Source organism: Oryctolagus cuniculus, chromosome 2, assembly GCF_051225735.1.
Source record: "Oryctolagus cuniculus isolate XC-2025 breed Fujian yellow rabbit chromosome 2, ASM5122573v1, whole genome shotgun sequence".
Taxonomy (NCBI): Eukaryota; Metazoa; Chordata; class Mammalia; order Lagomorpha; family Leporidae; genus Oryctolagus; species Oryctolagus cuniculus.
Genome location: NC_142868.1, coordinates 68,662,853 through 68,690,485, shown reverse-complemented (window position 1 = coordinate 68,690,485; position 27,633 = coordinate 68,662,853). Strand labels below are relative to the sequence as shown.

Here is a 27,633-nt window from a genome sequence, read left to right as displayed (position 1 = left end):
ATTTTTCCTCCCACGCACATACTGAGCTGTAGCTGTCTGCAAGGGTTAACAGCATTGCTGTGTACTAGCAAGCAGGACCTGAAGTGGTCCATAGAAGCAGGTCGGGACTGCAGCGGAAGCATTCACAGGCAGGCAGGTAGCAGCCACACTTCATTCCCAGGACAGATGCCTCCCTTTTCCTTTTTCTGACCTTGGGAAGGCTCTGCCACAACTTTAATCCTTTTAGCAACAAGTTTAATTAAAAGACAAAGTCCTCTGCCCCAAGGCTGCATTGGCAGATAGTTAATTCTTCAGGGAATGAGGTTATGGGCAGTGGGAATCCTTACCCACTGCAGGTAGAAAGCTATGGTAACAATTTTGAAAACCATTTTGGCAACTTCGGTAATGTTGAAAATACACAAAGTCAGAGACCTGGCTGGTGCCTGTGATACATTTCCTAAAGAAATTCCTTGTGAAACGTATTTATGAGTGTTCGTAGCATTATTTTTTGTGCTATTAAAATCCTGATAGCAGTGCTGGCGCCACGGCTCAGTAGGCTAATCCTCCACCTAGCGGCGCTGGCACACCGGGTTCTAGTCCCAGTCGGGGCACCGGATTCTGTCCCGGTTGCCCCTCTTCCAGGCCAGCTATCTGCTGTTGCCCGGGAAGGCAGTGGAGGATGGCCCAAGTCCTTGGGCCCTGCACCCCATGGGAGACCAGGAGAGGCACCTGGCTCCTGCCTTCAGATAGGCACGGTTTCCGGCCGCAGCGCAAACCAACGGCAAAGGAAGAGCTTTCTCTCTGTCTCTCTTTCTCACTGTCCACTCTGCCTGTTTAAAAAAAAAAAAAAATCCTGAAAGCAGTCAGTCATGGTAGAATTGATAGGTAAATTGTGATATACTTTTGCAATGAAATAGAAAATTAAAACTTTTGCTGGCATAAATATAAAAAAGTCAAAAATGTAAACTGAACTCTTGTTTAGGAATATGTATGTGCCTGTAGCATAAAATCAGGACTGATACAGTGATAAACAGACTTCTGAATAGTGGTAACCTGCAGGTTGGCAGGGAGATGCGTGCAGGTGGGGGCCCACTGGCTGCTTCCCATGTTAATGTTCTCTTTCTCTAGCTGCTCAGTGATCTCAAGGTTGTGCACCTCCATATTTCACAGGCAAGTGTTCTTGTGTATAGAATATAACTCATAATTCTGGTGCCAAGATAAAAATGTTAAATAAGTAAAGACAGATTGGATATAATGGTTCTTCATAATTTTTGTTAATCTGTTCCTTAGAGCTTAAGGAAGATTTTATTTGGACTAATAAGATCTTGAGATACTGTGTTTTGTTTAAAAAAATATATAGTACCTTTTGGAGGTTTCAAGATGGCAGAATTGGGAGGGAGCTTCCTGGTCTAGTCTAGGGAAAGATAGTTTAAAATAAAAAAAGGTGAGAGACTACAATCTCAGGGAAGAGTTAGGGAGAAAACAGCAGAGGAAACTCCACGCAAATTAGAGGGACACAGTTGTCCTACATGGAGGTGTGGACATGACAACTCAGGGCCCCAGTACTCAAACAGTATTTTTCACTTTGTGTTTCTATGTGGGTGCAAACTGTCGAAATCTTTACTTAATATATGCTAAACTGATACTCTATATATAAAGAGAATTGAAAATGAATCTTGATGTAAACTGAAGGGGAGATGGAGCGGGAAAGGGGAGGGTTGCAGGTGGGAGGGAAGTTATGGGGGGGAGCCATTGTAATCCATAAGCTGTACTTTGGAAATTTATATTCATTAAATAAAAGTAAAATAAATAAAAGCTCAAAGTAGAACTGTAGGTCTTCAGAATCCTACTACAGAATATTACAGTAACATTTTAAAACAATGCACCGAGTAATCATGTATTCTGCAAGTGGCCAGTTAACGGAGGGATTAAAGTTCACAAAATACTGTCCTTGCCGACAAGGACTTTATCGGGAGTGGTGTTGGACAGCTACACACAAGATAAAGGGCAGCAGAGCTTTTGGTTGCTTCAGCAGAAATGGGAGAACCAAAGAGACGGCAGGAAGAGAGTGAGCATACAGACGGGGTTTGTGAGGGAAGCAGTGGGCAGGAAGCAGTGAGGATGGCGCCTCCCATAGGATTCTTCAGCCAGAGCTGCCTTTACCCGATGGGAGGCACTGTTTTTGTTTCAAGCTTTCAGAACTCTGTCTCTAGAGCCAAATACGAACAATCAGCATGTTCAAGTTGACTTGTCTTGATATTCTAGGTATTTCTGACAGCGTGCATATTTGGTGTCTAGAAGGAAAAAAGAAGAGTGACCTCATGGAGTTGGATATTGTTTTGTCTGCATGTGAGAAAGCAATCCGGGAGCATAAGTAAGTCTTGATGTTCTAGTGCATACACGACTGATTCCCCTTCAGGTACGACTGTTGCTTAGTGGGCTTTTGTATGTCTTCTCATTATTCTTACATCTTAGATATTTTTGTTATGATTTTCCTTAATCCTGTGAGTCACTAGCAATATGTTTTTATATGTCGAAATATGTGGCTTTTTAATTTATATTTTTGTATGAACTCTACCTTAACTGTCGTCGTCAAAGATCCTGATGGTCTGGTGATACTGACTTGAAATGTTGAGGCTTTCTTTATGGCCTAGCACGTAATCCGTGCGGAATCTCTAAATACTAGATCTGGGGAGTTTAATTATTGCATCTGGATGGAACCAGTAATTACTCAGTTTTTCCTGGTATTTGTGCTGTATATATTTAGAGACCATTTTATTAGGAACATCATGCTTTAAATTGCTCTGCCTTATAAATGAGACATTTATCATCAAGTAATGGTGACCTCCATTGCTAGAAATGCTGTTTTGTCTTAATATCTATTTTAGCTAATACTGATATGCATCACTAGCTTTCTTTTGCTAGCATTTGCCAGACGTGACATTCGTATCACAGGCGTACCTAAGACAGATCGCAGGTTTGCTTCCAGACCACTGCAGTAAAGCAAATGCCACAATAGAGTCACGAATTTTTGGTTTCCCAGCACATTTGGAAGTTACATTTATACTATACTGTAGGCTTTTAGGCATATAATAGCTTTGTGTCTAAAATATATATATATATAACTTAATTAAAAACATTGTATTGCTGAAAACTGGTAATGATCTCTCTCAGTGAGTCATGCTGTTTTTGCTGGTGGAGGGATCTGGCCCCGAGGTTGACAGCTGCTGAATGATCAGGGTGGTAGATGCTGAGTGGCTTTGACAATTTCTTCAAATAAGGCAAAAACGGAGTTTGCTGCACTGGTCGACTCTTCTTTCCCTGAAAGCGCTCTCTGGGGCATGAGATGCTGGTGGGCAGCACTTTGATCGGTCCTGACATTCTCTCTGCTTTCCCAGCGATGTCCATGCACGGTCTCAGTCTCCTGTTGTCACGTCAGCCGCGTCACAGCCTCTTGAGCAGGTGCGGGGGCCATCGGGAGAAGCCCCTTTCTCTGTTCAGCCCGAGCGGCAGCTCCTGTCTGCCAGGTTTGGCCATGAGAGCGCAGCCGTTGGGTCGCGTCTTCAGGCTCCGCTTGCAAGTCTCTGCTCTTGCTGCTTCCCTCACATCTGCGGTTACTTTCTCTACCAGTCCTGACCCCCGTCACTCGTCCGGAAGTCCGGAAGGAGGGAAGCCATGTCTTTCAGGTCCTGTTGTTGTTGATAGTTCTGACCTCCTTGCAGGGATCGCGAAAGTTCTTGGTGGCATCTAGAACTGTGAATCCTTCCCAGGCCGGAGGGTGGGGGCCTGAAGCCAGGCTTCATCGTTTGGGCAACAGGCAGTCCCTTTCCAAGTGGCTTGTTGGAGAGGTGCAGGCACCACACGGACCCTGGTAGGGTGTCTGGGGGGCGTGCAGAAAGGCACGTGGCTCAGCATATTGTCTCAGCAGGTGCGGGGGCTTTCCCCGCAGCAAGCAGCCCACGAGGCTCCAGGTGAACGCTCTGTGCCGTTTCATCGGGGGGGGGGCCTCGGTGGGCTGACAGCTTCTGACTATCCTTTGTTTTTCCTGACTTAGAAGTGGGAAGGTCTGCTAATGTATTTCTTAGATGCACGCATGCATGCAGCCATTTATCCCATTTGTTGTTTGTTGCACTGTTTTGGTTTTTATATCTATTTCTGCTTGGTTCTTTTTTGTGCCTTCAGTTCGCGTCGTTCCTGGTTAGCATCCTGGGAATACTGTCTAAAATCCATTTGATGGAATCAGCTCTCCTAGGGGTTTTCCTCTGGGAGCAGTTGTGCTGCTCTGGCGTTGCTTCTCTGGCCTGGGAGCTTGTCAGGAGACAGGAGTGCCAGGGATGGAGGCGGCAGGGCCGGGGAGCGGGAAGCCCAGTCGCTTGGCCGTCACCCCAGGCCCCGCAGAGAGCAGTGCCAGGAGGGTAGGTCACTCCCTGGGAAAGGTGAGGAAACAGCTGCCCAAGGTCAGTCTCCCCACTATTCCCCAGGCCTCACAGGCCCGGGGCTGCCTTTAGTCCTGAGGACCAGGAGACAGGGTCGAATCCCTGCCAGTGACAGGTGTCTGGGAGGCCGTGTGTGCGGGGACGGTGGGGAAGACACAGGAGCCGGCCCTCAATAGCCAGCCACAGCCTCAGCTCTCACCTTTCCCCTTTCAGAATCCCTCCCCTTGGGGTTCACAGCCTTGTCTGGTTCTGTGGCGGTTCCCCTCTGGGGTTCACCCGCATTGATGTGGCGTGGGGCGGGTCTGTCACACTAGAACTCAGCAGTGTCACTGTGAGGAGAGCCTGGTTTTTTCTTCTCTGCTCTATAATCCAGAGCCAGTTTGCTGTTAAAACTGGTTCTCTTAACGCACCAACACTGGCTTTTGTTATCCTTTTCTCATTCATAAATCACCTAAAGACTTACTATAGACTTGGGATATTTTAGGGAAACTGGCCTTGTTAATTTACCTTTTAGTATATTTTAAATTTTTATTTATTTGTTTGAGGGATAGAGGGAGCATCCATCTGCTGGTTCACTCCGCAAATGCCTACAATGGCTGGGGCTGGGCCTGGGCTGGGCCGAAGCCAGGAGGAAGGAACTCAATCCAGGTCTCCCACCTGATGGCAGGAGCCAAGTTACCTGAGCCACCAGCACTGCTTCCCAGGGTCTGAATTAGCAGGAAGCTGGAATCGGGAATGAGGGCCAGTTATCCAACCTAGGAGCTCTGATATGGGATGTGGGTGTCTCAATCATTGGGCTAAAGAAATGCCTACCCTTGGGGCCAGCGCCATGGCACAGTAGGTTAATTTTCCGCCTGCAGCACCGGCATCCCATTTGGGCACTGGTTCGAGTCCTGGTTGCCCCTCTTCCAGTCCAGCTCTCTGCTGTGGCCTGGGAAAGCAGTGGAGGATGGCCCAGGTCCTTGGGTCCCTGCACCCACATGGGAGACCCAGAAGAAGCTCCTGGTTTCTGGCTTCAGATCAGTGCAGTTCCAGCCATTGTGGCCATTGGGGAGTGAACCAACGGGAAGGAAGACCTGTTTCTTTCTCCTTCTCACTGCCTGTAACTCTACCTCTCAAATAAATAAAAACAGTCTTGAAAATAATAAATAAATGCCTACCCTTAGCATATTAAGTTCTTGGGAAGTGACTTAGGAAAGGGACAGATTGGAAAATCCAGGACCTAAAATGCTTGAAAATCTGAAACTGAGCACCAACATGAAGCCACAGTGGAACATTCCACACCTGACCTCATGTGACAGACTGCAGTCAGAACACATACTTAAAATGTCGCATAAAATTATCTTTAAGCCATGTGTTTCAGGTGTATATGAAATATAAATGAATTTTCATGTTTAGACTTGAGTCCCAGCCCCAAGAAGTGTCATTATGTATATGCACATACTCCAAAATCCAAAACAATTGCAATACAAAATGCTTCTGGTCCCCGGCAGTTTGGATAAAGAATACTTCACTTGCATTTTTCACAGACTTTTAAAATTACAAAACAACATTGTTTTTTGTTGCATCAAACAATTCCTGTGAAATCACTGATCTTGTGTTTTTGCAACCTCTAGGTTCTCAGCCACGTGGAACACTTCCCACTTTCCAAATAAACACCTGTTTGGGGGTCTGCTATTTGTAATACACGTGACAAGCCTGAACAATTTTTTTTTGCTTGTCAACAGACTCGCTCGTTGTAAGCAGTATGTCAGTGTGTATAAGCAAGGAAGTATGTCATGAAATGCAGACATCACACATTCTTAGGATACTCCATAACTAGGTCTGCATGAAGTGGCCAGGTTTTTTAAGGCACTAAACTTGAAAGAGCTGTGTCTGAGCATCCTGTGTAGACTGTCACCTTGTGGCTGATAGAATCCATCAGTTTATCATCATTAGAATGAACCGCAGCAGAGAGGCCTGGCCCGTTTTTCTTATTAAAAAAAAAATTTTTTTTTTGACAGGCAGAGTGGACAGTGAGAGAGAGAGAGAGAGAGAAAGGTCTTCCTTTTCTGTTGGTTCATCCCCCAATGGCTGCTGTGGCCGGCGCACCGCGCTGATCCGATGGTAGGAGCCAGGTGCTTCTCCTGGTCTCCCATGGGGTGCAGGGCCCAAGGACTTGGGCCATCCTCCACTGCAATCCCTGGCCACAGCACAGAGCTGGCCTGGAAGAGGGGCAACCGGGACAGAATCCAGTGCCCCGACCGGGACTAGAACCCAGTGTGCCAGCGCCACAGGTGGAGGATTAGCCTATTGAGTCATAGTGCTGGCCAAAAAAATTTTTTTCACATCTGAAAATTTGGTATCTATATTAAATTAGAAATTCTTCTTCACAAGATAGGACGTATAATTTGTACCTGTGATAACATGACGTCATAAAACTTGCCATCTTAAGCATTTGTAAGTGCACAGGTCGGCAGTGTGAAGTAGATTGTCACTGTTGTGGACCCCGCTCTAGACACTGTTCATCTGGTCAAGCCCAAACCTGTGTCCATTAAACTATCCCCTTCTCACCAGCCCCTAGCAAGCACTCTTCTACTTTGTTCTGCAGACTTGACTACTCTGTGTAACTCATAAGTGGGATCATACATTTGAGGGTACTTAAAAACAAAATGGAATTAAAAGATAGTTATTTTGGTGCACAAAATTTTGAAACCCATGCATAGTTTTGCCCTAAAATCCATTTTCCACAAACCTTCTGAAGACCCCTCATATGCGTCCCTTTGTAATTAGCTTATTTCACGCGTCTGTCCTCAGGGTTAATCCACGTGGTGGCCATGTTGTCAGAATTTCCTTTTTAAGGCAAATAGAAGCTTTAAACGGATGCAGCTCCATTTGTCTGTTCTTGCTTTTGTTATCTGTGTGTTGATGTGACATGCAATCCCTATTTTTTCCACTTAGGATGTTACTGTTTTAGTCTTTAATGCATTCTGAGTGCATTTTGAAGTATGCATAGTGTAAGGTAAGGGCCAGCTTCACTTATTTTACAGGTGGACCTGCAGATTTTCTAACACCCCTTGCTGAAGAGCCTGCCTTCCCCATTATGTAGTGCTGGCACCACACTGATGATCAGAAGCCCCCAGTGTACGTGAAAGTTTGTTTCTGGATTTGCTATGCAGTCTTATTGGTCTGTGTTTCTGTCTGTATTCCAGTGCCATCCTGTTTTGACTACTGTAGCTTTGTAATATGTTTCTAAATCAGAAAGTATGAGGCCTGCAGCTTTCTTAAGATTGTTTTGGCTTTCTGGAGTCTTTTGATAGTCACATGAATTTTAGGATTTTTTCTAGTGCTGCAAAAAATGTCACTGGAGTTTTGATAGGAGGTGCAGCGAATCTGTGTATTAAGTTTTCTAGTCAATAAGCATGGAATGTCCTTCCAGTTATTTGTGTCTCTTTCTCCGCATTCCTGCCAACACCTGTGTTCTGGTGGTGTTTACAGTAGTCATCCCAGTGAGTAGAGTGCCATGTAGACCTGTCTGCATTCCCCTCGTGTTAGTGTTGCGTGTCTTTTCAGGTGCTTCATGACCATTTGTACCTTTGGAGAAAATGAGTGATACAGCAGAGAGATACAAATTATTGTTTAATTTTTTTTTTCATTTTATTTGAAAGGGAGAGGGAAGGGGTGGAAGAGAGATACTGATTTCTTCCATCTACTGTGGTTCACTCCCCAAATGCCTACAATAGCCGAGGCTGGGCCAGGCCAAATCCAGGAGCCAGGAAGTCAGTCCGGGTCCCCCACATGGCTGGCAGGGACCCAACACTGAGCCACCACCTGCCGCCTCCAGGGGTGCAAGTCAGCAGGGAGCTAGAATCGAAGCAGAGCTGGAACTCAAACCAGGCACGCTGATGTGGGCTATGGGCCGCCCAAGCAATAGCTTCACCACTGCATCAAACCCCTGCTCCCAAGAGTTCTAAATTCAAACAGTAAAACAAATGCCAGAGATAAGAAACACTGTACAAGCTGAGTGTCCTTTATCTGAAGTGTTTGGGACTGAAAATGTTTGATTTCTGAGCTTTTCAGATTTTGGAATACCTGCACACTTAATTGGTTGAGTGTCTTTAATCCAAGAATCCAAAACTGAGTGTAATGTTGGCACTCAGCATTTTGGATTTCAGAGCGTTTTGGATGCTGGGTTTTTAGATGAGGGGTGTTCAACCTATTATGGATAGCTATAGACTGCAGGCTACTTCAGCAACACAGAATACACATTCTTCTCAAGATCACAAGGAATATTTGTCAAGACAGATCACAATCTAGGCCATAAAAAACACAACCCTAAGAAATGTAAAATAATAGAAATCTTACAGTGTCTGGTTGCAGACAGATAGCTGGAAAAAAATTTTTAAATACTTGGCAATTAAACAACATACTTTTTTTTTTTTTTTTTTTTTTTGACAGAGTAGACAGAAAGGTCTTCCTTTGCCGTTGGTTCACCCTCCAATGGCCACTGCGGCCGGCGCAGCGTGCTGATCCGATGGCAGGAGCCAGGTGCTTCTCCTGGTCTCCCATGGGGTGCAGGGCCCAAGCACTTGGGCCATCCTCCACTGCACTCCCGGGCCACAGCAGAGAGCTGGCCTGGAAGAGGGGCAACCAGGACAGAATCCAGCGCCCTGAACCGGGACTAGAACCCGGTGTGCCGGCGCCGCAGGCTGAGGATTAGCCTAGTGAGCTGCGGCGCCGGCCACAACATACTTATAAAGAACATGTATGTCAAAGAAGAAATCTTAACAGAAAACTAAATGTGTTTGAACTAAAGTGAAAAATATGGGATGCCAGGAAAGCAGTGCATCAGTCATCTAACTCATCTTAGCAATCCAGGTACAGAAGCAAAGGAAACCCAAAGTAAGCAGGAGACTAATAGTAAAAATTGGAGAAGAAATTAAATAAATTGAATATAGGAGCTCACGTGTTCTGGTTTGAGTATGATTTGCCTCTAAACTCATGCAGCATGTTAAACCCCAAAGTCGTTAAGTTAATGGTTCTAAGAGGAAGGAGGTAGTCCAGCTAAGGTGATTTGAAGAGGGTCCCTGGGTCACTGGGGTGAGCCATCAGATGTGGTTCTCACCGCAGGGTTGCTTAACAGTGTGAGCGTGGGCACGACCACTCTCTGGCTTGCCCATCCGTTGGTGAAGGGCACTTCTGGTCATTTTCTTTGCTGAGACATGTTTCCTAGATTGTCTGAGAAAGTACCACAGGCTGAATATTACATCTTAAATTTTTTTAAATGGTACATGCCAAGTTGTGCATGTATATTACATATGCTAAGCCGGAGAAACACATTTCAAAATCCTTCATGATACCTAATTTGATCCCTTTTTTTAACTCCTCTACAGAGAAAGAATAGAATCTAAAATTTGTAAAGAAGCCATCAATAAATTTCATTGTAATATTAAAGAAGAACTCATCAAAATGGTAAGCTCACTGACAAATTTCTTGGCCTAAGGTTTTTCAGCTTATCCTGAGGCAGTATGCTGTTAGCATAGAAAAGCTTGCATTTTCTGGCAATATGGTAATAAAGTCATTAGCACTACTCATATTTTACATGCTATTTTTAAATTAAATGTAACCTATGTCAAAATGATTAATCTTGGGAAATGCACAGGAATTATCTTTCGTTTCATACAGCTTAAAGAAGCCCAGATGTTGAAAAACCTGAAAAGGAAGAACGCTAAGGTAAGTGACGTCAGCAATTAGGGTGATGTGACTACACGATACTAACACAGGTGGTTAGGACCTGACTTTGGGGTTTGCTGCCTTTAGAATTTTGTGTAAGAATTTTTATCTTTTTAGACTCTTATTTGGTTGATGTTCAAGGAAGTGCTATTAAATCTTTTTGAAAGATGTCTCAGTTGGTCTAAAAATGGCTATCAACGTCCAAAATGGTCCCTTATATGGGTACATGTTGAGTAATGTACATTTATTGCTTTTGTGAGTGTCAAAAAGCAAAACCTTTTAGAGCACTGTCTAAGGCAAAAGGGCAGCCGGGAAGAACACCAGGTTAGGAGTCCTAAGACCTCACCTGTAGTCCTGGCTCTGCCCCCTCAGTAGGCAGCAGTGGGAAACAAGCCAGTGAACACGGGATTCCCCTTTGCTTGTTTGTGAATGAATGGACCGAATGACCTCAGAGGTTGCACCACCAAACTTCCACGAATCCAGGAGTGCAAAGTCACTGTTCCTCTGCATTGGTAACAGAAATGACCTTGAGAAATATACATTTGTCTTCTGGCAATTACACATCTTTTTTTCTTTCAACTGTAATCTCATTTTGGTCATTTCTACATTGTTTATGGATGTCCAACAGCAGTGTATTAGGTAGTGACTAATGAGACCTCTGAGATAAGAAAACTTATTGAAATAGTTTTAAAAATACAAAACAGAGGCTGGCGCCACGGCTCATTAGGCTAGTCCTCCGCCTTGCGGCGCCGGCATGCTGGATTCTGTCCCGGTTGCCCCTCTTCCAGGCCAGCTCTCTGCTGTGGCCAGGGAGTGCAGTGGAGGATGGCCCAAGCCCTTGGGCCCTGCACCCCATGGGAGACCAGGAGAAGCACCTGGCTCCTACCATCGGATCAGTGCGGTGTGCCGGCTGCAGCGGCCATTGGAGGGTGAACCAACAGCAAAGGAAGACCTTTCTCTCTGTCTCTCTCTCTCACTGTCCACTCTGCCTGTCAAAAAAAAAAAAAAATACAAAACAGATCACAACACTGTCCTGCAAGATCACATCTGTCTAGCTCATGGGATCTACTGAGGATCTGGCCCCTCACCTTCTCCAGATCATCCTGAAGTAGATCCCCCACCCACACTATTCCAAGGTTCCCTCTTTTCCTGGCAGTACACATCACAAAATTAACAAAGAAATTACTCTTACTTAGGTGATTGCAGATATCAAGAAGAAAAGGCAGCGTTTGGTTGAAGTCCAGGATGAACTGCTTCGGTAAGATAGCAACAGTCCTGTGACAGAACATACCTCAAGGAACCCAAGTTAATACTTGCTGCTGTGCCATACGAAAACTCCAGGTTATCTTTGAATTTGGATGCTCAGTGAGGGCAGGTTATGCTACGTCGCTGTAGCCCCCATTAGCAAGGGAGGATTTGCCGCTGATGTCCCGACTTCTCTCAGCTGTGGCCTGAGTGGCACCCCAATTAAATTCATGCATAAATTAATGCAGTTAGACTGCCTGGCTTTGAATCCAGGCTCGGCCCCTCACTGCCCGTGCAACTTTAGCCAAGTCACTTAACCTGTTAATAACTCCGTTCCCTCTTTAGTATAAAGGCGTAATGCTATCTAACAGACCATTGGGTGTTGTGAGAAGTGCTTCATGGGGATGGCACATGGTTAAGTGCTGTATAAATGTTGGCAGTTTGTGTTGGTGAAACACAAACACCGTGGGTGGCACTCATGTGAATCCACATTCCCAGAACTGGCCAGCCGGGGTCTGGTTGCAAAGACTGGAGCCCAGAGCAGCCTGCAAGTGTTTCTTCCTGCTCTTCTGTACCTGTTGCGTGAGCTGGGAGTGTGATAGTAAAGCAGTACCAGGGAGGCTGTCTGCTCTGAAGGTGTACGACAGCTGAGAAAGGCCGGTAGACAAGACAGTGAAGCACAAAGTACTGTCGCAGGAGTTGAAGAGGGAGAATTGGTTGTCTAGTCCTTTGGTTTCCAAATTTAGACTACAGACAGGTGCTGGCCCAGGCTACAGCTAAGAACAGCCAAGGTAATACGACAGCCTACATCTAGCAGTCCCCTGGGTGCGGGGCGCTTTCCTGATTTCACCCTTTGATCATCCCTGTCATCACTGAGGGAGGTTATTATCTCTGGTGATAAGGCTTCATTACATATTTTAAAAACACACTTCTTTAGTTCCTTTTCTACTGGAGAGGTAGATTATTGTTTTAACTTTACGTTGGGAAAACTAGGCACGGAGAGGTAACATACCAACAGTCAAACCCCACAGAAGTGGGGGAGCTAGGATTCGCTGTCAGACCCCAATTCTGCCAGCTCAGTAGTGAGTCTAACAAAACGCTGCACTTGTCCACTGTAAAGGACAGCTTACAGGACTTATGTTGTGACATCATAGTAGACAAGAGTTTAGTTAGCATTTTTTTATGTAACAAAATAAAACTCCTTTTCTATTCCCTTTGTCTATAAGATCCAAGTTCTCTCTGAGAGCTGACGCAGCTGGCCCCAGCGGCTCATCTGCGAGGCTGAAAGCTGCCTTTCTCCTACATTTCAAATTGAAACCCGGAGCCTTTCATGCATTCCTGCTGTCAGAGCTGAAGGTAGACGGAGCAGCCACCACCCTGGTGTTCCATCCTTCACCCGGTGTACTTCTTTTCGCGCTAGGTTAGAGCCCCAGCTGATACAGCTACAAACAAAATACGACGAACTTAAGGAGAGAAAGTCATCCCTGAGGACGGCAGCAGATTTCCTATCTAATTTAAAACAGCTCTATCACGAGTACTCAGATCTTCAAGAGAAAGAACCAGACACAAAGGAAACGGTAACTTGGAGTTTTTTTTACTTTCGACTGCCTCAGGAGGGGAGCTGCAGCAGTACAGGAAAACCCGGGCTCACTGAGTTCAATAAGGGAAGAGTAGGCTTTGCACAACCACATTTTTTATGTCTAGCTCATGTTCTTGGTACATGTATCTAAAAAGCCATTATCTATAAATGGCAAGAAAAAGCAATATTATTGGATTAATAAAAAAAGTAACTACAAAATTTTTTATTTGAAAGTCACAGGTAGAGGAGAGACATCTTCCCTCTAGTGGTTCACGCCCCCAGACGGCTGCAACAGCCAGTGCTGGGCCAGGACCTTCACGTGGGTCTCCCACTGCTTTTCCCAGGCCATCAGCAGGGAGCAGCCGGGACATGAACTGGTGCTCATATGGGATGCTGTTAGGCCACAGCAGTGGCCCCCATTTCTGGACTTTTTAATATACACTTTAAGTTGTCCACCTAGTATAATTTTACATAAAATGTTACCAGATTTGTTTTCTAAATTCAGCTTTAAATTTTGACACTGATGCAGTTTTCCTGAGCCCAAAGTACCTAACTAGTCTAAAGCTTAAGTGGACTTGGTTATTAAATTTAGAAAAATAGCAACCACTTTCATTAAAACAAATTCAGCGACTGTACCTTTAGACCATATCACTCCCAGCTGTGTTCTCGGCCTCACCTCTTTTCCTAAACTAAACCTGTAGCACCAAGCAAGTTCTCCTCCCTCCACTCCCTGAGAGCAGGTGCTTAGTGTCTTAATTAGGCTCTTGAATTCTCTCAACATATGGTAAATTGTATGCCAGGAAAAAAATCCACTGTTTTCTAGGTAGTAGTCAGAAAACTAAAGAGGAATTTAATCAATTTTGGGTTGGCTTACTAGTTTAAACTCATGAGTTGATTTTGTTCGACTTGCATAGTAATTTTGTCTTATTGGAAGGATCAGTTCCATGATTAAAGTTTTCTTAGAGTGGATTTAGAGTTTTTTTTCCCCTTATGAGCTATTATAAGCTGGGTGTTCTCATCCTTTGGTTCTTCCAGTAAAAGTAAACCTGCCTAATGTTTTTTGTTGTGTGTTTTAAAATAGACATGAGATCAGACAGACTTGCTCAAACCAAGTCTTGACCTGCCCCAGGCACTCAGATGTACAGAGCCACTCCTTTGCAACGTTCTACGAATTCTATCCTAAGGAAATGAATTAAAACCAATTGTAAAAGTGAAAGGAAGAGGAGTTGACAAGTTAGATCTTTTCCATTGGTTTCAGATTGAACTATGTAAAGACAGGATTGTAAGAGTTTTTGATATTAGCTAATCTGAATTATTTTCTTTCAACAGTATGATTCATCCAGCCTTCCAGCTCTGTTATTTAAAGCAAGAACCTTTTTGGGAGCTGAAAATCATTTGCAAAATATCAACCACCAATTAGAGAATCTCCTTGACCAGCACTGAGGAGACAGCCGTACTGAAATGTGCCAACTTACTCCCCTGCGGCCTCTGAAAACAAGTAGGGTCCAGTCCCCAGGATTTAGTACTGATTAATAGTTTTAGAGGCCATGATCCTTTTAGGATAATGTCTTGAGTAATTTAAAAATGTTGAAACCCTATCTGAATCAGCCCCAAACATGTATGTTTTAACCTGTAAAATTAAGACAATGTGAACATAGACTAAATACTACAGTTAATTTCCAATAAAATTGATTTACTTACATTATTTTCCAAGTAACATTTGACAGACTGAATATAATTTTTTGTTACAAATCTCGCAGATTACAGCTGCTTATGTAATGTCCACAGTTGGCTACTCTTGTAATACTTCCATAATGAGGTCATCAGGAATCTCATCCACTCCACTACTGTGACGCAGAAGACTGCTCTCTGCAGCCTCTGCTAATTCAGCATCTTCAGTGGCTTCTAAAAAGCAAGCATCATCCATGCCATTGTCCCAGCCAGGGTCAGAGGATGCACCTGGGGATGGTTTATGAGGGCTCGTGGTTTCATGGTTCCTAGTTTCATCTGTTGTAAATTCTTCTTCCTTTAAAAAAAAAATCTAGTTGTAATTCTACATAGACTGAATATATAATGAAATCACCACATATTAAGATCTTAAGACCAGTTCGATAGGAGTGAGAATATTAACTGTTTCTGGAGTTGGCTCAGATACTCCTTAGACTCCCCATTTGAAACTGCCTGCAGTTCTGTGGCACAGATGTTTCAACATCCCCAGCAGGTGCTACAGCAAGGACAGACTTACCTGTTCAAGTGGCCTGTGTACCTGTTAAAGACAAACTGCCAAGGACTAATCACTAAGGCTTACATGAGATAATAGTGATGTTAAATTTCCTTAACTTCATGTACCATAGCCAAGTAACAATGTCCTTATTCCTCAGCTACATGCTTAAATTAGGTGTGGAGCCTCCGCCTGGGGCACCAGCATCCTGTAGGGGCACTGGTTCAAGTCCCAGCTGGGCCCTGCACCACGTGGGAGACCCAGAAGCAGCTGTTGCAGCCATTTGGGGAGTGGATGGAAGAATAAACCTTAAAAAGGAAAGGCCCCACAGAGTATTATGTATACTTACTGGTTTTAAAAATATGAGCCCAGATAAAAATGTTGTAATATTATGAGGAAGATTTTAAATTATTTGGGCAAATAAAGATCTTTGAAAGAAATTTTGGTGGTATTACTAGATTGTCAAACCACGATTAAAACTGCTGGCATAGTGGGTGAAGCTGCTACCTGCAGTGCCAGTATCCCCTACGGACACCGGTTTGAGATCCAGCTCTCTGCTGTGGCCCGGGAAAGCAGTGGAAGATGGCCCAAGTGCTTGGGCCCCTGCACCCTCGTGGGAGACCCAGAAGAAGCTCCTGGCTTCCTATTGGCGCAGTTCTGGCTGTTGTAGCCAGTTGGGGAGTGAACCAGCAGATGGAAGACCTCTCTCTGTGTAACTCTGACTTTCAAATAAATCTTTGGGGGAAAAAAATGGCAGCAAAGGGTATATGCAATTTTTTTATTTGAAAGGCAGAGTCACAAAGATCCCACATCCACTAGTTCACTCCCCCCAAATAACCGTAACAGCCAGGGCTAGGCCAAGAACCTGGAATGCAATCCAGGTCTCCCATGTGGGCTGCAGGAAGCAGAGGAGGCAGACAAGAACTGGGCACTCTGATATGTCTGCTGCAAGCACTGTGCCAGAAAGAAAGAAGGGTATTTTGGTTTATACAACCAGAAACCTCTTTAATGTCTAGGACTGGTTAAAGTGTACTAAATCTTATGCAGTAAAGAATGAAGTATGTGTTATTAAATATATACTGAGGTAGGAAAATCATCAAGATGGATCTTCAAGTGAAAACAATGTGTTACAAACATTGTGCTTAAAAAGCTTAGTGGAGGCGGGTGCCACGGCTCACTAGGCTAATCCTCCGCCTGTGGCGCCGGCACCCTGGGTTCTAGTCCTGGCTGCTCCTCTTCCAGCTCTCTGCTGTGGCCTGGGAAGGCAGTGGAGGATGGCCCAGGTGCTTGAGCCCCTGCACCCGCATGGGAGACTGGGAGGAAGCACCTGGCTTTGGCACGGCACAGTGTTCTGGCCATGGCAGCCATTTGGGGGGGTGAACCAACAGAAGAAAGACCTTTCTCTCTCTCCCTAACTCTGCCTGTCAAAAAAAAAAAAGCTTAGTGGACAGTGCTCCTGGTTCATTTATACTATAATACCAAGACTTAGTAATGACAATGATACAAAACTGCACTTACCTCTTTGAAAAGAAACAAAAGACACACTTCAGCAGGTAATGGCAAACCTGAATCAGAAAGATAGTAAAACTATTTTTATGTAAACATTAACTTTTACTTTATGGTAAATGTAAAAATTAATAACTCACAGTCAGTTTTGAAGTTTTCTGCTTTACATATAGGATCATGACATTTTTGATACCAAACTTCATTTTTCAGATCAACCAGAATCCTTTGTTTAAAAAAAGAAAAGTATTAATACCTAAGCTGTATAGAAAATTAAATCCAACTCAATGCTGTCTAAAAGAAACATGACTAAATCTTCAACTAAAAAGTAAAAACGAAAGAAGATACACAACAAACAAAACCAGTTGCCTAAAATATCACACAAAATGGACTTCAGGAGAAAAACACACACGCTGACAGAAGATCTCCCTGAAAGATAGAACAGCTCTCTCCCTGTGTCCATCAAATTACACAAAATGGAATTTGAGCATTGGTCTTTAAGAGGCGCATATTACTTACACATATATATACTATTACATGTAATATTTCACAGCTAAAAATAATTGGATATAATCTTATTTTTTTTTGTAAATGTCCACGCACAGAAGACTAGAAAGATGCATCAGTGCTAACTGTAGTTTTCACTGGGTTATAGGACTGTGGGGATCTTTTTTGGTGACAGCTTGGTGTATTGAGCATATAATTCTCTTTTAAGATTTATTTATTTTTAAGGGGAGGGAGGGAGGGAGGGAAACACACATGGAAGCAACAGAGGTTTCTCTCCACACTGGCTCTTTCCCAATGTGGCTACAAACTGCCAAAGCCAGGAGCCTGGAACTCCACCCAGATCTCCCTCACGGGTGACAGACCCAAGCTCTTGGGCCATCTGCTGCTTTCCCAGGCGCTTTAGACGGACAGGAGAGCAGCCAGGACTTGAACTGGTGCTCTGGCATGGAACAGCAGCACTGCAAGCTGCAGCTTACTGTGCGAGGCCACAACAGTGGCCCAAGAATAGAGCTTTTCAAGATTGTTTTTAATTTAAGAATATCAACCATAGCACTGAATCATGCCACACATTTTCCAACACACACTTGGATCATCTCCCCCTTCTAGCACATGTGCTATGTAAGAGTATCAGCTTTGACATTAAATATGAAATAACATTTCCCATGTTGTAACTAGATTTCTGTTTTATTCCCCTTCTGTCTATATCCCTTTATTATTTTAAATTATATTTCTAGTTTTACTTCATCTTTTTACTTCCTCTTGTTTTGCCAGGAGCATTTTAAAAAATTACCTAAAACAGGGCCTGGCATTTCTAACAAGCATCCAATAGCTCAGTAATGTGTGATTTATCTATATTCAGTTAACACAGCCTTAACCTCCAGCTCTGTAGCACTGAGGAGTTGTCGTCTTGCCGTAATCGGCCCAGTTTCAATCACTTCCACAGGTATCTAGAACACCCTTTTCATCACATCCACTCCCTGCCTGCTGCTTGCTTTTTAGTCCTTAATTTACTTCAGTCTTCAAGATTATAGACTATGTCATTTTATCAAAGGACAAATAAAGCTGCCGTATGTTAGAAGCAATGTAATAAGATCTCTGAATATTATAAACCCCAACAAATGTAATAATCTAATTAGTTTAACTTGTTACATTTTTATATTGTCAGCTTTATTTCAAAGTTGTAAACATGGGGCCAGTGCTGTGGCTTAGTAGGCTAAGCTTCCACCTGCAGCATCAGCATCCCAAATGGGCACCAGTTGTGTCCTGGCTACTTCTCTTCCGATCCAGCTCCCTGCTTATGGCCTGGGAAAGCAGTGGACCCCTGCTTCTACGTACGAGACTCAGAAGAAGCTTCTGGCTCCAGGCTCCTCATCACCTCTGTTCCTGCCATTGCAGCCTTTTGGGGAGTGAACCAGTGGATGGAAGACCTCTGACTCTCCATCTCTCTAACTCTGCCTCTCAAATAAATTTAAAAACAATCTTTAAAAAAAAGTTATAAACATTCAGAATACATCTCAGCATTAATAAACAAGATTACTTACATGATGTTATTACTCTTGTGGGCTCTTCCAATGTTCTCACACCAGCGATATTTGAAAATATCATAAACCAACAACTGTTCTGGGAAAAAGTAGCTCCAACGCCTAATTCCTAAAATAAAGAATGTTTCTAAAGATATCATGACTCTATCATATAACAGTTAATAAAAAATAAGATGAGTTGTACCTCCTTTAATGTCATTTTTAGTCACCAAGGAAAGAACAAACTGATCGACTTCAGGGTAGGGTGAACACTGAAAACCTTCGATGGTTCCTACTGCAACAGAGAAGAATTATTTAAAAATTGTAACATCTGAAAGTTGAGAACTTAAATTTTAAGTTGCTGTTTAGAACAGTTACGGGTTTTGCAACCCTTCCAGTTTGGGTGGGTGTTTTTTTGGGCGGGGGGGTGGTTTGGCAATTTGCAGTTAGCTCATAGGTTCTTTTATCCTACAGGGAAGTAGATAACATTGATAAGGCCACTCTGTGGTCATGAGGACTCACGACTAAAACGAGAGCACTCTGTAATCATGTCTGAACAGTCAGAACATGAGCATTTTGCAAACCACAAAAATCACCAACTGGCCCCCTACTCTGGCCAACTGCTGTGGCCGTACCACCATAGCTTCAGTTTCCCTCTAGCCCGCCTGCATTCTAGATAAGGGCTACAGAGCTACCCAGAACTGTCCCTGACAACACCCAACTCGGAACAAGCCCAGCCTTCCTACAAAGCAGCCTCCCACTGTTTCCAGGACTAACTGACTCAACTTCCTTGCTATGGGTGTGTTCCCTGTGGTCTTTAGGGGGCACTAACAGTTCAATTATATTTCTACCTAAAACTCTATTGTAATGTAGAATGATGCATTTAAAACTTCATGGAGGGGTTAATGTTGTAGTGCAGTGGGCTAAGCTGCTACTGTCAACACTGGAATCCTGTATCAGAGTGCTGATGTGAGTCCGGGCTGCTTTGCCTCCAATCCAGCTTCCTGCTAACGTGCCTATGCAGAATATGGCCTAAGCACCTATTTGGGACACCAGGATGTCCTAGCCCCTGGCTTTAGCCTGCCCCAGACTTGACATTTGTGCGGGTGAACCAATGAAAACAAGATCATTTTGTCTCTCCCTCATCCCACCCACCACCCACCTCTCTGCTGCTCTGCCTTTTAAATAAACAAAATTAAATAAAATTCTATTTAAGGTTTTTTTATTTTTTTTGTAAGATGTATTTTACTTGAAAGGCAGAGTTACAGAGAGGCAGAGACACAGAGGGGTCTTCCGTCCACTTGTTCACTCCCCAAGTGGCCACAATGACGAGCTGGGCCGATCTAAAGCCAGGAGCCAGGAGCTTCTTGATCTCCCACGTGGGTTCAGAGGTCCAAGGACTGGAGCCATCTTCCACTGCTTTCCTAGGCCATAGCAGAGAGCTGGATCGGAACTGGAGCAGCCAAGATTCGAGCCGGCACCCATAAGGGATGCCAGCTCTATAGGTGGCAGCTTTACCCACTATGCCACAGCAATGACCCCCCTATTTAAGTTTTGAAGACAAATAGTTTTCTTAAAATGAAGTCTATATTTCCCTTATGAAAATAAGTGGAGAGATTTTAGAAAATATATTAATGTGGGGGCTGGCACTGTGGCATAGTGGTAAAGCCGCAGCCTGCAGTGCCAGCTTCCTATATGGGCACTGGTTCAAGTCCTGGCTGCTCCACTTCTGATCCAGCTCTCTGCTATGGCTTAGAAAAGCAGTAGAAGGATGGTCCAAATCATTGGGCCCCTATACCCTTGTGAGAGACTGGAAGAAGCTCCTGGCTTCGATCGGCACAGCTCCAGCCATTGCGACATCTGGGCAATGAACCAGCAGATTAAAGACTCATTCTCTCTCATTCTCTCTCTCTCTCTCTAATTGAAGGCCCTCTCCCTGTTTTTGCCTCTCTAACTCTGCCTTTCAAATAAATCTTTAAAAAAATAAAGAAAATATATTAATGTAAAAATGAGAGAAGTGAGTTCCAGATCAATGTCAAGAAATACATGTTAAACAACCAGAGGAAACAAATGTGTAAGAAAATGTCACCCAGGCAGTTCCCACGTGTAGGGATGTGAGGAGCAGGCTGCAGCTCTTCACTGGCCACCTTCGGCCTGGCAGGTCAACTTGTCCACACTGAATGTGCTCTGGCTGCAGTAGGTGCAGGAGCTCCTTCAGTGCGAACTAGAGGTGCAAACCATATGGGCATTTGGTGCACCAGTTAAGTGCTGCCTGGGATGCTCACCTCCCATACAACGCTTGCATTCAAGTCCTCGCCACAGTCCTGATTCCAGCGTCCTGCTAATGCTCAGACCAGAGAGCAGCAGATGATGGTCAAGGAATCAGAGTCCCTACCAACCATGTGGGAGACCCAGATGGAGTTCCAGGCTTCTCACTTCAGCCTGCCCACCCGAAACTGCCGCAAGCATTTGGGGAGTGAACCAATGGATGGAAAATCTTTCAAATAAATAAAAATTGATAAAATTCTAAAAAGCTGCAAATGCTGTGGCATTAGCAAGAGGAGATGTTCTTGTCTTCCAAGAAACCACTCCCACAGCTCAAATGGTACAGGAGCTCTGGGATGCAAGACTTAGTCACAGTCAGGTACTGTCTGTCTGGAGTTTCTTAATTTTGGTTGGAATGAAAGGCAGCCATATTTATTTTAGTCAGAACCATCTGGAGCTTACTTTGCCTGGAAAGCCACAACAATGGGAAAGAACCAAGCGCATGGGAAAACTTTCAGACTTCCATTACATTTTTTTTTTTTTTTTTGAGACAGGCAGAGTTAGTGAGAGACAGAGAAACAGAGAGAAAGGTCTTTCTTCCGTTGGTTCACCCCCTAATGGCTGCTACGGCCAGCGCGCTGCACTGATCTGAAGCCGGAGCGGGGTGCTTCCTCCTGGTCTCCCTTGTGGGTGCAGGGCCCAAGCACCTGGGCCATCCTCCACTGCACTCCCAGGCCACAGCAGAGAGCTGGATTGGAAGAGGAGCAACCCGGACAGAACCTGGTGCCCCAACCGGGACTAGAACCTGGGGTACTGGCGCCGCAGGCGGAGGATTAGCTTAGTGAGCCGTGGCACCGGCCTTTTTTTTTTTTTTTTTTTTTTAAAGATTTGTTTGTTTATTTGAAAGTCAGAATTACACAGAGAGGAGAGGCAGAGAGAGAGAGGTCTTCCATCCACTGGTTCACTCCCCCAGTTGGCCACAATGGCTGGAGCTGGGCCAATCCGAAGCCAGGAGCCAGGAGCTTCCTTCGAGTCTCCAACAAGGGTGCAGGGACCCAAGGACCTGGGCCATCTTCTACTGCTTTCCCAGGCCATAGCAGAGAGCTGGATCAGAAAAGGAGCAACCGGGACTCGAACCGGCACCCATATAGGATGCCTGTGCTCCTGGCCAGGGCATTAACCAGCTGAGCCACAGCGCCGGCTCTGCCATTATATCTTTTCAAGATATTTTCTTTTCAAGAAAACTTGAAGATGCCCTTCACACAGCCATTTTAACCCTAAAGAAAAGTTTTCTAGGGCAAATGACACAAGTTACAGGGAAGCTGGAATCTGCAATGAAGCTGGATTTAGGAGGCATATTCCAACTGAAGCAAACGATCATTGGCTGCTGTGACGTAATAACAAAGCTACTGAACAAGCCAGAATTCAGATAACCATTTAAACATGTTTAAAGTACAGATTATTTTGCAGACTTTTTGCATACCACTCTTAAGGATTTTTATTTATTTCCACTTTGTTTGAAAGGCACTGAGACAGACAGAGAGATCCTCTATTCCCTGGTTCACTCCCCGGATGCCTCAGGTCTGAGCCCGGCTGAAGGCAGGAGCCCAGAACTCACCTGGGTTTCCCAGCTGGGACTCAAGTACTGGAGCCGTTACTGGCTGCCTCTGAGGACGCTTACTGGCAGGAAGCAGGATCGGGAGTGGAGTAGCAGGAACCCAAACCCGGCATTCCAACGTGGGCTATCAGAGTTTCAAGCAACGACCTGACTCCTACTGCACCAAGCAGGTGGCACATGGTTGAATGGGTTGTTTTCAATGACAAAAACCAAAATAAACTGTTAAATCTACCAAAAAAGTTACACTAACTTGTGGTCATACCATATGAAATTTTAGTGCCTTTTGTATCTTATCATAAATGGGTATTTTACATATTATATAGGCTTTATAAATTTAAATTTAATGGCTACAGAATATTGGTATGTCACCAATCCAATTTTGTTGTACCTTTAATTATTTTTGTTTTTCCCTACTTATAATAAAGCAATATACTGAAACATATTAATAAAAATATTTACTGGAGGGTTTATGTAAGGAACCTTAAGAGAAAAATCCGCACTTCTTCAGGACGAGCATGGGTAAATCCTGATAGGGCCGCTCTACAAACACTGTGCAGTCACTACAAGCATGAGGAAGATCTCCCTGTACTGAAAATACAGGGGGAGCTCTGCAGGACCAAGTAGCAAACTACTGCAGGGTCCCCCTCTTGGACTGCGGACAAAAGCGTAAAGAGAATTTTTACTTTATTTTCATGTGTTTATCAAAAAATCTAATCACCTTATACTGTTTTGAAAAATTCCATACAATGAAAACTAGTAAATACTTTAATAATAATCTTTAAAACCATTTTTCACTTTGAATAGCAACCTCAAAGTAATCTCCAGTAATCAGCAGAGATGAATACTTACGTTGTATGACCTTTTAAGGCAAAGTGAGTTTTTAATCATTAAATTCTGATAGAAAATTACTTTTAAAATTACCTGAAGGGCTGGTACTATTAAAGTGCTTCATTCGCTTTCTTTTATTCTGAGGTGTGTCACATGTTAGAATTCGTAAAGTATCTGAGAATCTGAAGAAAATAATTAAAAATTATATTAGAATTAAACAAGCAGGGATATATAGAAAGAAAACTAAATTCCAAATAGATCTGTAACTAAGCCACATTTCTCCACAAAAACACCAATTCTATTCATCTAAAAAAAAATATGATTTGTTAGTTAAAAAAATAAAAAATTTGTCAGTTTAACAGAGTAGGATGATCACTGTTCAGCAGTTTTCTCAGGGGGAAGTCTGGCCTGAGAGTTAAGATGCCACTTACGACATTTGCATCACAAATCCAGGAGCCTGGGTTGAATCTCAGCCCTGCTTCTGATTCCAGCTTCCTGCTAACCTGCACCTGGGAGGCAACAGTGATGGTTCAACTATTTAGGTCCCTGCCACCCACATGAGAAACCCAGACTGAGTTCCTGGCTCCCAACTTCAGCCTGGCCCAACCCTGCATGTTGTGGGCATTTGGGGAATGAACTACCGTACTATTCCCCAAACACATGGAGCCTTTGAAATTTGTTATAAACCCGTGAATAAAAAAGAAAAAACCGTGAATAAGAGCAAAATATGAAGAAAAAAAGATTAAAGGGAAAAACTGATTAAAATTTACTCAAAGAAAAGGCACATTTGTAATCAAAAAATTTAGCCTTGGCTCCTTGAAATAAAAATATCTGGTATATACTTAGACACACAAAAGAAAAGTAAGATAATTTTTATTTTTTTAAAAAAGATTTATTTATTTATTTGAAAGTCAATTACACAGGGAGAGGAGGAGAGGCAGAGAGACAGAGAAAGAGGTCTTCCATCTGCTGGTTCACTTCCCAATTGGCTGCAACGGCTGGAGCTGAGCTGATAAGAAGCCAGGAGCCAGAAGTTTCTTCCAGGTCTACCAACGGGTGCAGGTGCCCAAGCACTTGGGCCATCTTCTGCTGCTTTCCCAGGCCATGGCAGACAGCTGGATTGGAAGTGGAGCAGCCGAGATTTGAACCGGTGCCCATATGGGATGCCAGCACTGCAGGTGGCAGCTTTACCCGCTATGCCACAGCTCCGGCTCCTGTAATCCTACATTTTTTTAAAGATTTATTTTTATTTATTTGAAAGACAGGTAGAGACAGAGAGAGAGAGGTCTTCCATCTACTGGTTCACTCCTCAGGTGGCCGCAATGGCTGGAGCTGCACTGATCCAAAGCCAGGAGCCAGGAGCTTCTTCTGGGTCTCCCACATGGGTGCAGGGGCCCAAGGACTTGGGCCATCTTCACGGCTATCGTGGGCCACAGCAGAGAGCTGGATCAGAAGAGGAGCAGCAGGGACTAGAACCGGCGTCCATATGGGATGCCGGCGCTTCAGGCCAGGGCTTTAACCCGCTGTACCACAGCACCAGAAAAAAAATCTATTTCTTTGAAAGTGAGAATTATAGAGAAAGGGAGAGATACAGAGAGTGGTCTTCCATCTGTTGGTGTATTCCCCAAGGAGCCACAACAGCCAGGGGTGGACCCGGCTGAAGCCAGGAGACAGGAGCTTCATCCAGGTCTTCCATGTGGGTGCAGGGCCCAAGGACTTGGGCCATCATTCCCTGCTTTCCCAGGCACATGAACAGGGAGCTGGATCTGAAGTGGAGCAGCTGGGACTTGAACTGGCACCCATATGGGATGCCAGCACTGTAGTCAGCAACTTTACCAGCTGTACCACAGCGTGGGCCCTGAGGTAATCCTATTCGACGGAAGAGCCCTCCATTGTCTGTAGGATCGATATTGGAACACAGCAGGAGATACACAATTTTGATACAACTCCTAGACTCTCAGATCCACCACTAGTGCCAACTGACATCTCCTGAGATGCTAACATGTGCTGGGCACTGTTTTAAGTATTTTATGTGAACGGTTTTAACATATTTAATTCTACTAAAAATTCTGAAAATAGGTGGTATTATGTCCACTTTAAAAAATAAAGGAAGTGGGGCCAGCGCTGTGGCGTGGCAGGCTAAGCCTCCACCTGCAGCACCAGCATCCCACATGGGCCAGGTTCACGTCTCAGCTGATTCTCTTCCGGTCCAGCTCAGGTAGTTGTTTTCATTCTTTATAAAAGTGATATTCATTTTAGAAAAACTGAAAAATACGTGATATAATCATTTAAAAGATGCAAAGAGGAGCCGGCGCCACGGCTCACTAGGCTAATCCTCTGCCTTGCGGCGCCGGCACACCGGGTTCTAGTCCCGGTTGGGGTGCCGGATTCTGTCCCGGTTGCCCCTCTTCCAGGCCAGCTCTCTGCGGTGGCCAGGGAGTGCAGTGGAGGATGGCCCAAGTACTGGGACCCTGCACCCCATAGGAGACCAGGAGAAGCACCTGGCTCCTTCCATCGATCAGCGCGGTGCGCCGGTCATAATGCCTCGGCCACGGTGGCCATTGGAGGGTGAGCCAACGGCAAAGGAAGACCTTTCTCTCTGTCTCTCTCACTGTCCACTCTGTCAAAAAAAAAAAAAAAAAAGATACAGAGAGGAAACTAAGTGGCTAAAAATCTCAGAAAAGAGTATTTTAAGAATGGAGAGTCATTTTCTTGAGATAGGATGAATTTACACAATTCACTTTTTAGCAATATGCAATAGCATTCATGACTGAATAATCAATCAGGAGTATACAACAGTTTAATTTTTGCCTACATACCTGACATTGCATACCAAAGAAGAGAGGAAATACTGGTTTTCTTCAGGAATCGTTTTTGATTGTTTAGGAAAGAATTTGTTATCTTCAGCAATCTCCAAAGCCACATGCTTTCCTAGTTTTGATGACTTATACAGCCGGAAGTTTCTATTTCTTGTATAAACTCCTACATCAAAAATTAGTAAAGTAGTATGTATGAAATCTGTGCAATTTCCATGAAGATTCTGAAGAACCCTTGCAAGCACAGATTTCAAGAATTGTTTGCACCAAAATAAATTTATCTTTTAGTTTGATTTTCCATGAGCCTTTTGAGGTATGAAGATAATTTAGAATTGACATGGAAGAATGCTATTTCCAGAAAGTACAAGCTAGACAGTTTTCTATCAACTTTTCAATTGAAAACAAATGGGGGCCTGTGCTGTGGCACAGTAAGTTAGTTCTCTGCTTGCGGCGTCTGCATCCCACACTGTGAGAGGCCAGAGCCACGCCATGACAGGCTTCTCACAAGACAAAGGAAGTGGCTAGGCCCAGGATGCTTCTCTGTGCTGAAACCTGACACCGGGCAGTCCTTGGTCTGCCAGGACCAGGTGGGGGCAATCAATAAGGTGGGCCATCCTTGGTCCAGCAGGGCCAGGGGAAAGAAGGAATGCAGACAACCTAATACTTGTTTGCCTGGGGACTATAAAAACCCTGGGGGGGGCAGCACCGTGGCTCACTTGGTTAATCTTCCGCCTGCAGTGCCACCATCCATATGGCTGCCAGGTCCTAGTCCCAGTTACTCCTCTTCCAGTCCAGCTCTCTGCTGTGGCCCAGTAGGCAGCGGAGGATGGCCCAAGTGCTTGGCCCCTGCACCCGCATGGGAGACCAGGAGGAAGCACCTGGCTCCTGGCTTTGGATTTTTTTTTCTGCATCCTATTTGAACTCTTTATTTAACATAGAGTTAATCTTACGTATATAAAGTCAAGTGAAAATAGATATCAGTAAAACATAAGAGTGGGAATAAGGGAGGGAGGAGGATGTTTTTACCTATTAATATATATAGTTCTGCATACATTCCTACAGACTTACTTCTAAGGATACAGTTACAAATTTGTCAAGGGACTCCAAATCCCATTAAACTTGGTGGTAAAAATGCCATCTTAATTGTTGAAGTGATCATATTAACTGTTAAAGTGAACATATAGGCAGGATCAAGTGCCTGGTAATAGAATTAAAAAGGAGAGGATGTCCAACATGGGAAGCAGTCCACACAACAGACTCATAGAATGACAATCGCTTTAAATAACACTCTGACCTCAGAATCAGCCTTAAGTCTTCCTGGTCTGGCTGAAAAGCCCATGAGAGCATTTCAAGCATGGAAAGCCAAGACACTGTGGCAAAAAATGTTCTACATGAAGGATCTCT

At 44.2% G+C, this 27,633-nt stretch overlaps 2 protein-coding genes across 14 annotated transcripts in view; one reads left to right on the top strand and one right to left on the bottom strand.

The window, feature by feature from the left end:
* LOC149127817 (centromere protein U-like) overlaps positions 1–15,612 on the top strand; it is a 46,068-nt gene extending 30,456 nt beyond the window's left edge. For 6 of the 8 annotated variants that reach the window (XM_089325745.1, XM_089325744.1, XM_089325748.1 and 3 more), the window contains exons 8-13: positions 2,245–2,353; positions 9,788–9,866; positions 10,080–10,127; positions 11,324–11,385; positions 12,793–12,949; positions 14,281–15,612. In XM_089325745.1, the coding sequence (XP_089181871.1) occupies positions 2,245–2,353; positions 9,788–9,866; positions 10,080–10,127; positions 11,324–11,385; positions 12,793–12,949; positions 14,281–14,394 (569 nt within the window). In that variant the 3' untranslated portion in view covers positions 14,395–15,612. Of the gene's footprint in view, positions 1–2,244; positions 2,354–7,444; positions 8,314–9,787; positions 9,867–10,079; positions 10,128–11,323; positions 11,386–12,792; positions 12,950–14,280 lie in introns of those variants that run through there. The other 2 variants (XM_089325746.1, XM_089325751.1) reach the window with 2 other exon arrangements.
* LOC127485279 (DNA-directed primase/polymerase protein) overlaps positions 14,341–27,633 on the bottom strand; it is a 37,680-nt gene continuing 24,387 nt past the window's right edge. For 2 of the 6 annotated variants that reach the window (XM_089325756.1, XM_089325753.1), the window contains 7 exons: positions 26,233–26,395; positions 23,507–23,595; positions 18,908–18,994; positions 18,724–18,832; positions 16,819–16,901; positions 16,691–16,737; positions 14,341–14,977 (listed from right to left, as the gene is read on the bottom strand). In XM_089325756.1, the coding sequence (XP_089181882.1) occupies positions 14,744–14,977; positions 16,691–16,737; positions 16,819–16,901; positions 18,724–18,832; positions 18,908–18,994; positions 23,507–23,595; positions 26,233–26,395 (812 nt within the window). In that variant the 3' untranslated portion in view covers positions 14,341–14,743. Of the gene's footprint in view, positions 14,978–16,690; positions 16,738–16,818; positions 16,902–18,723; positions 18,833–18,907; positions 18,998–23,506; positions 23,596–26,232; positions 26,396–27,633 lie in introns of those variants that run through there. The other 4 variants (XM_089325755.1, XM_089325752.1, XM_089325754.1 and 1 more) reach the window with 3 other exon arrangements.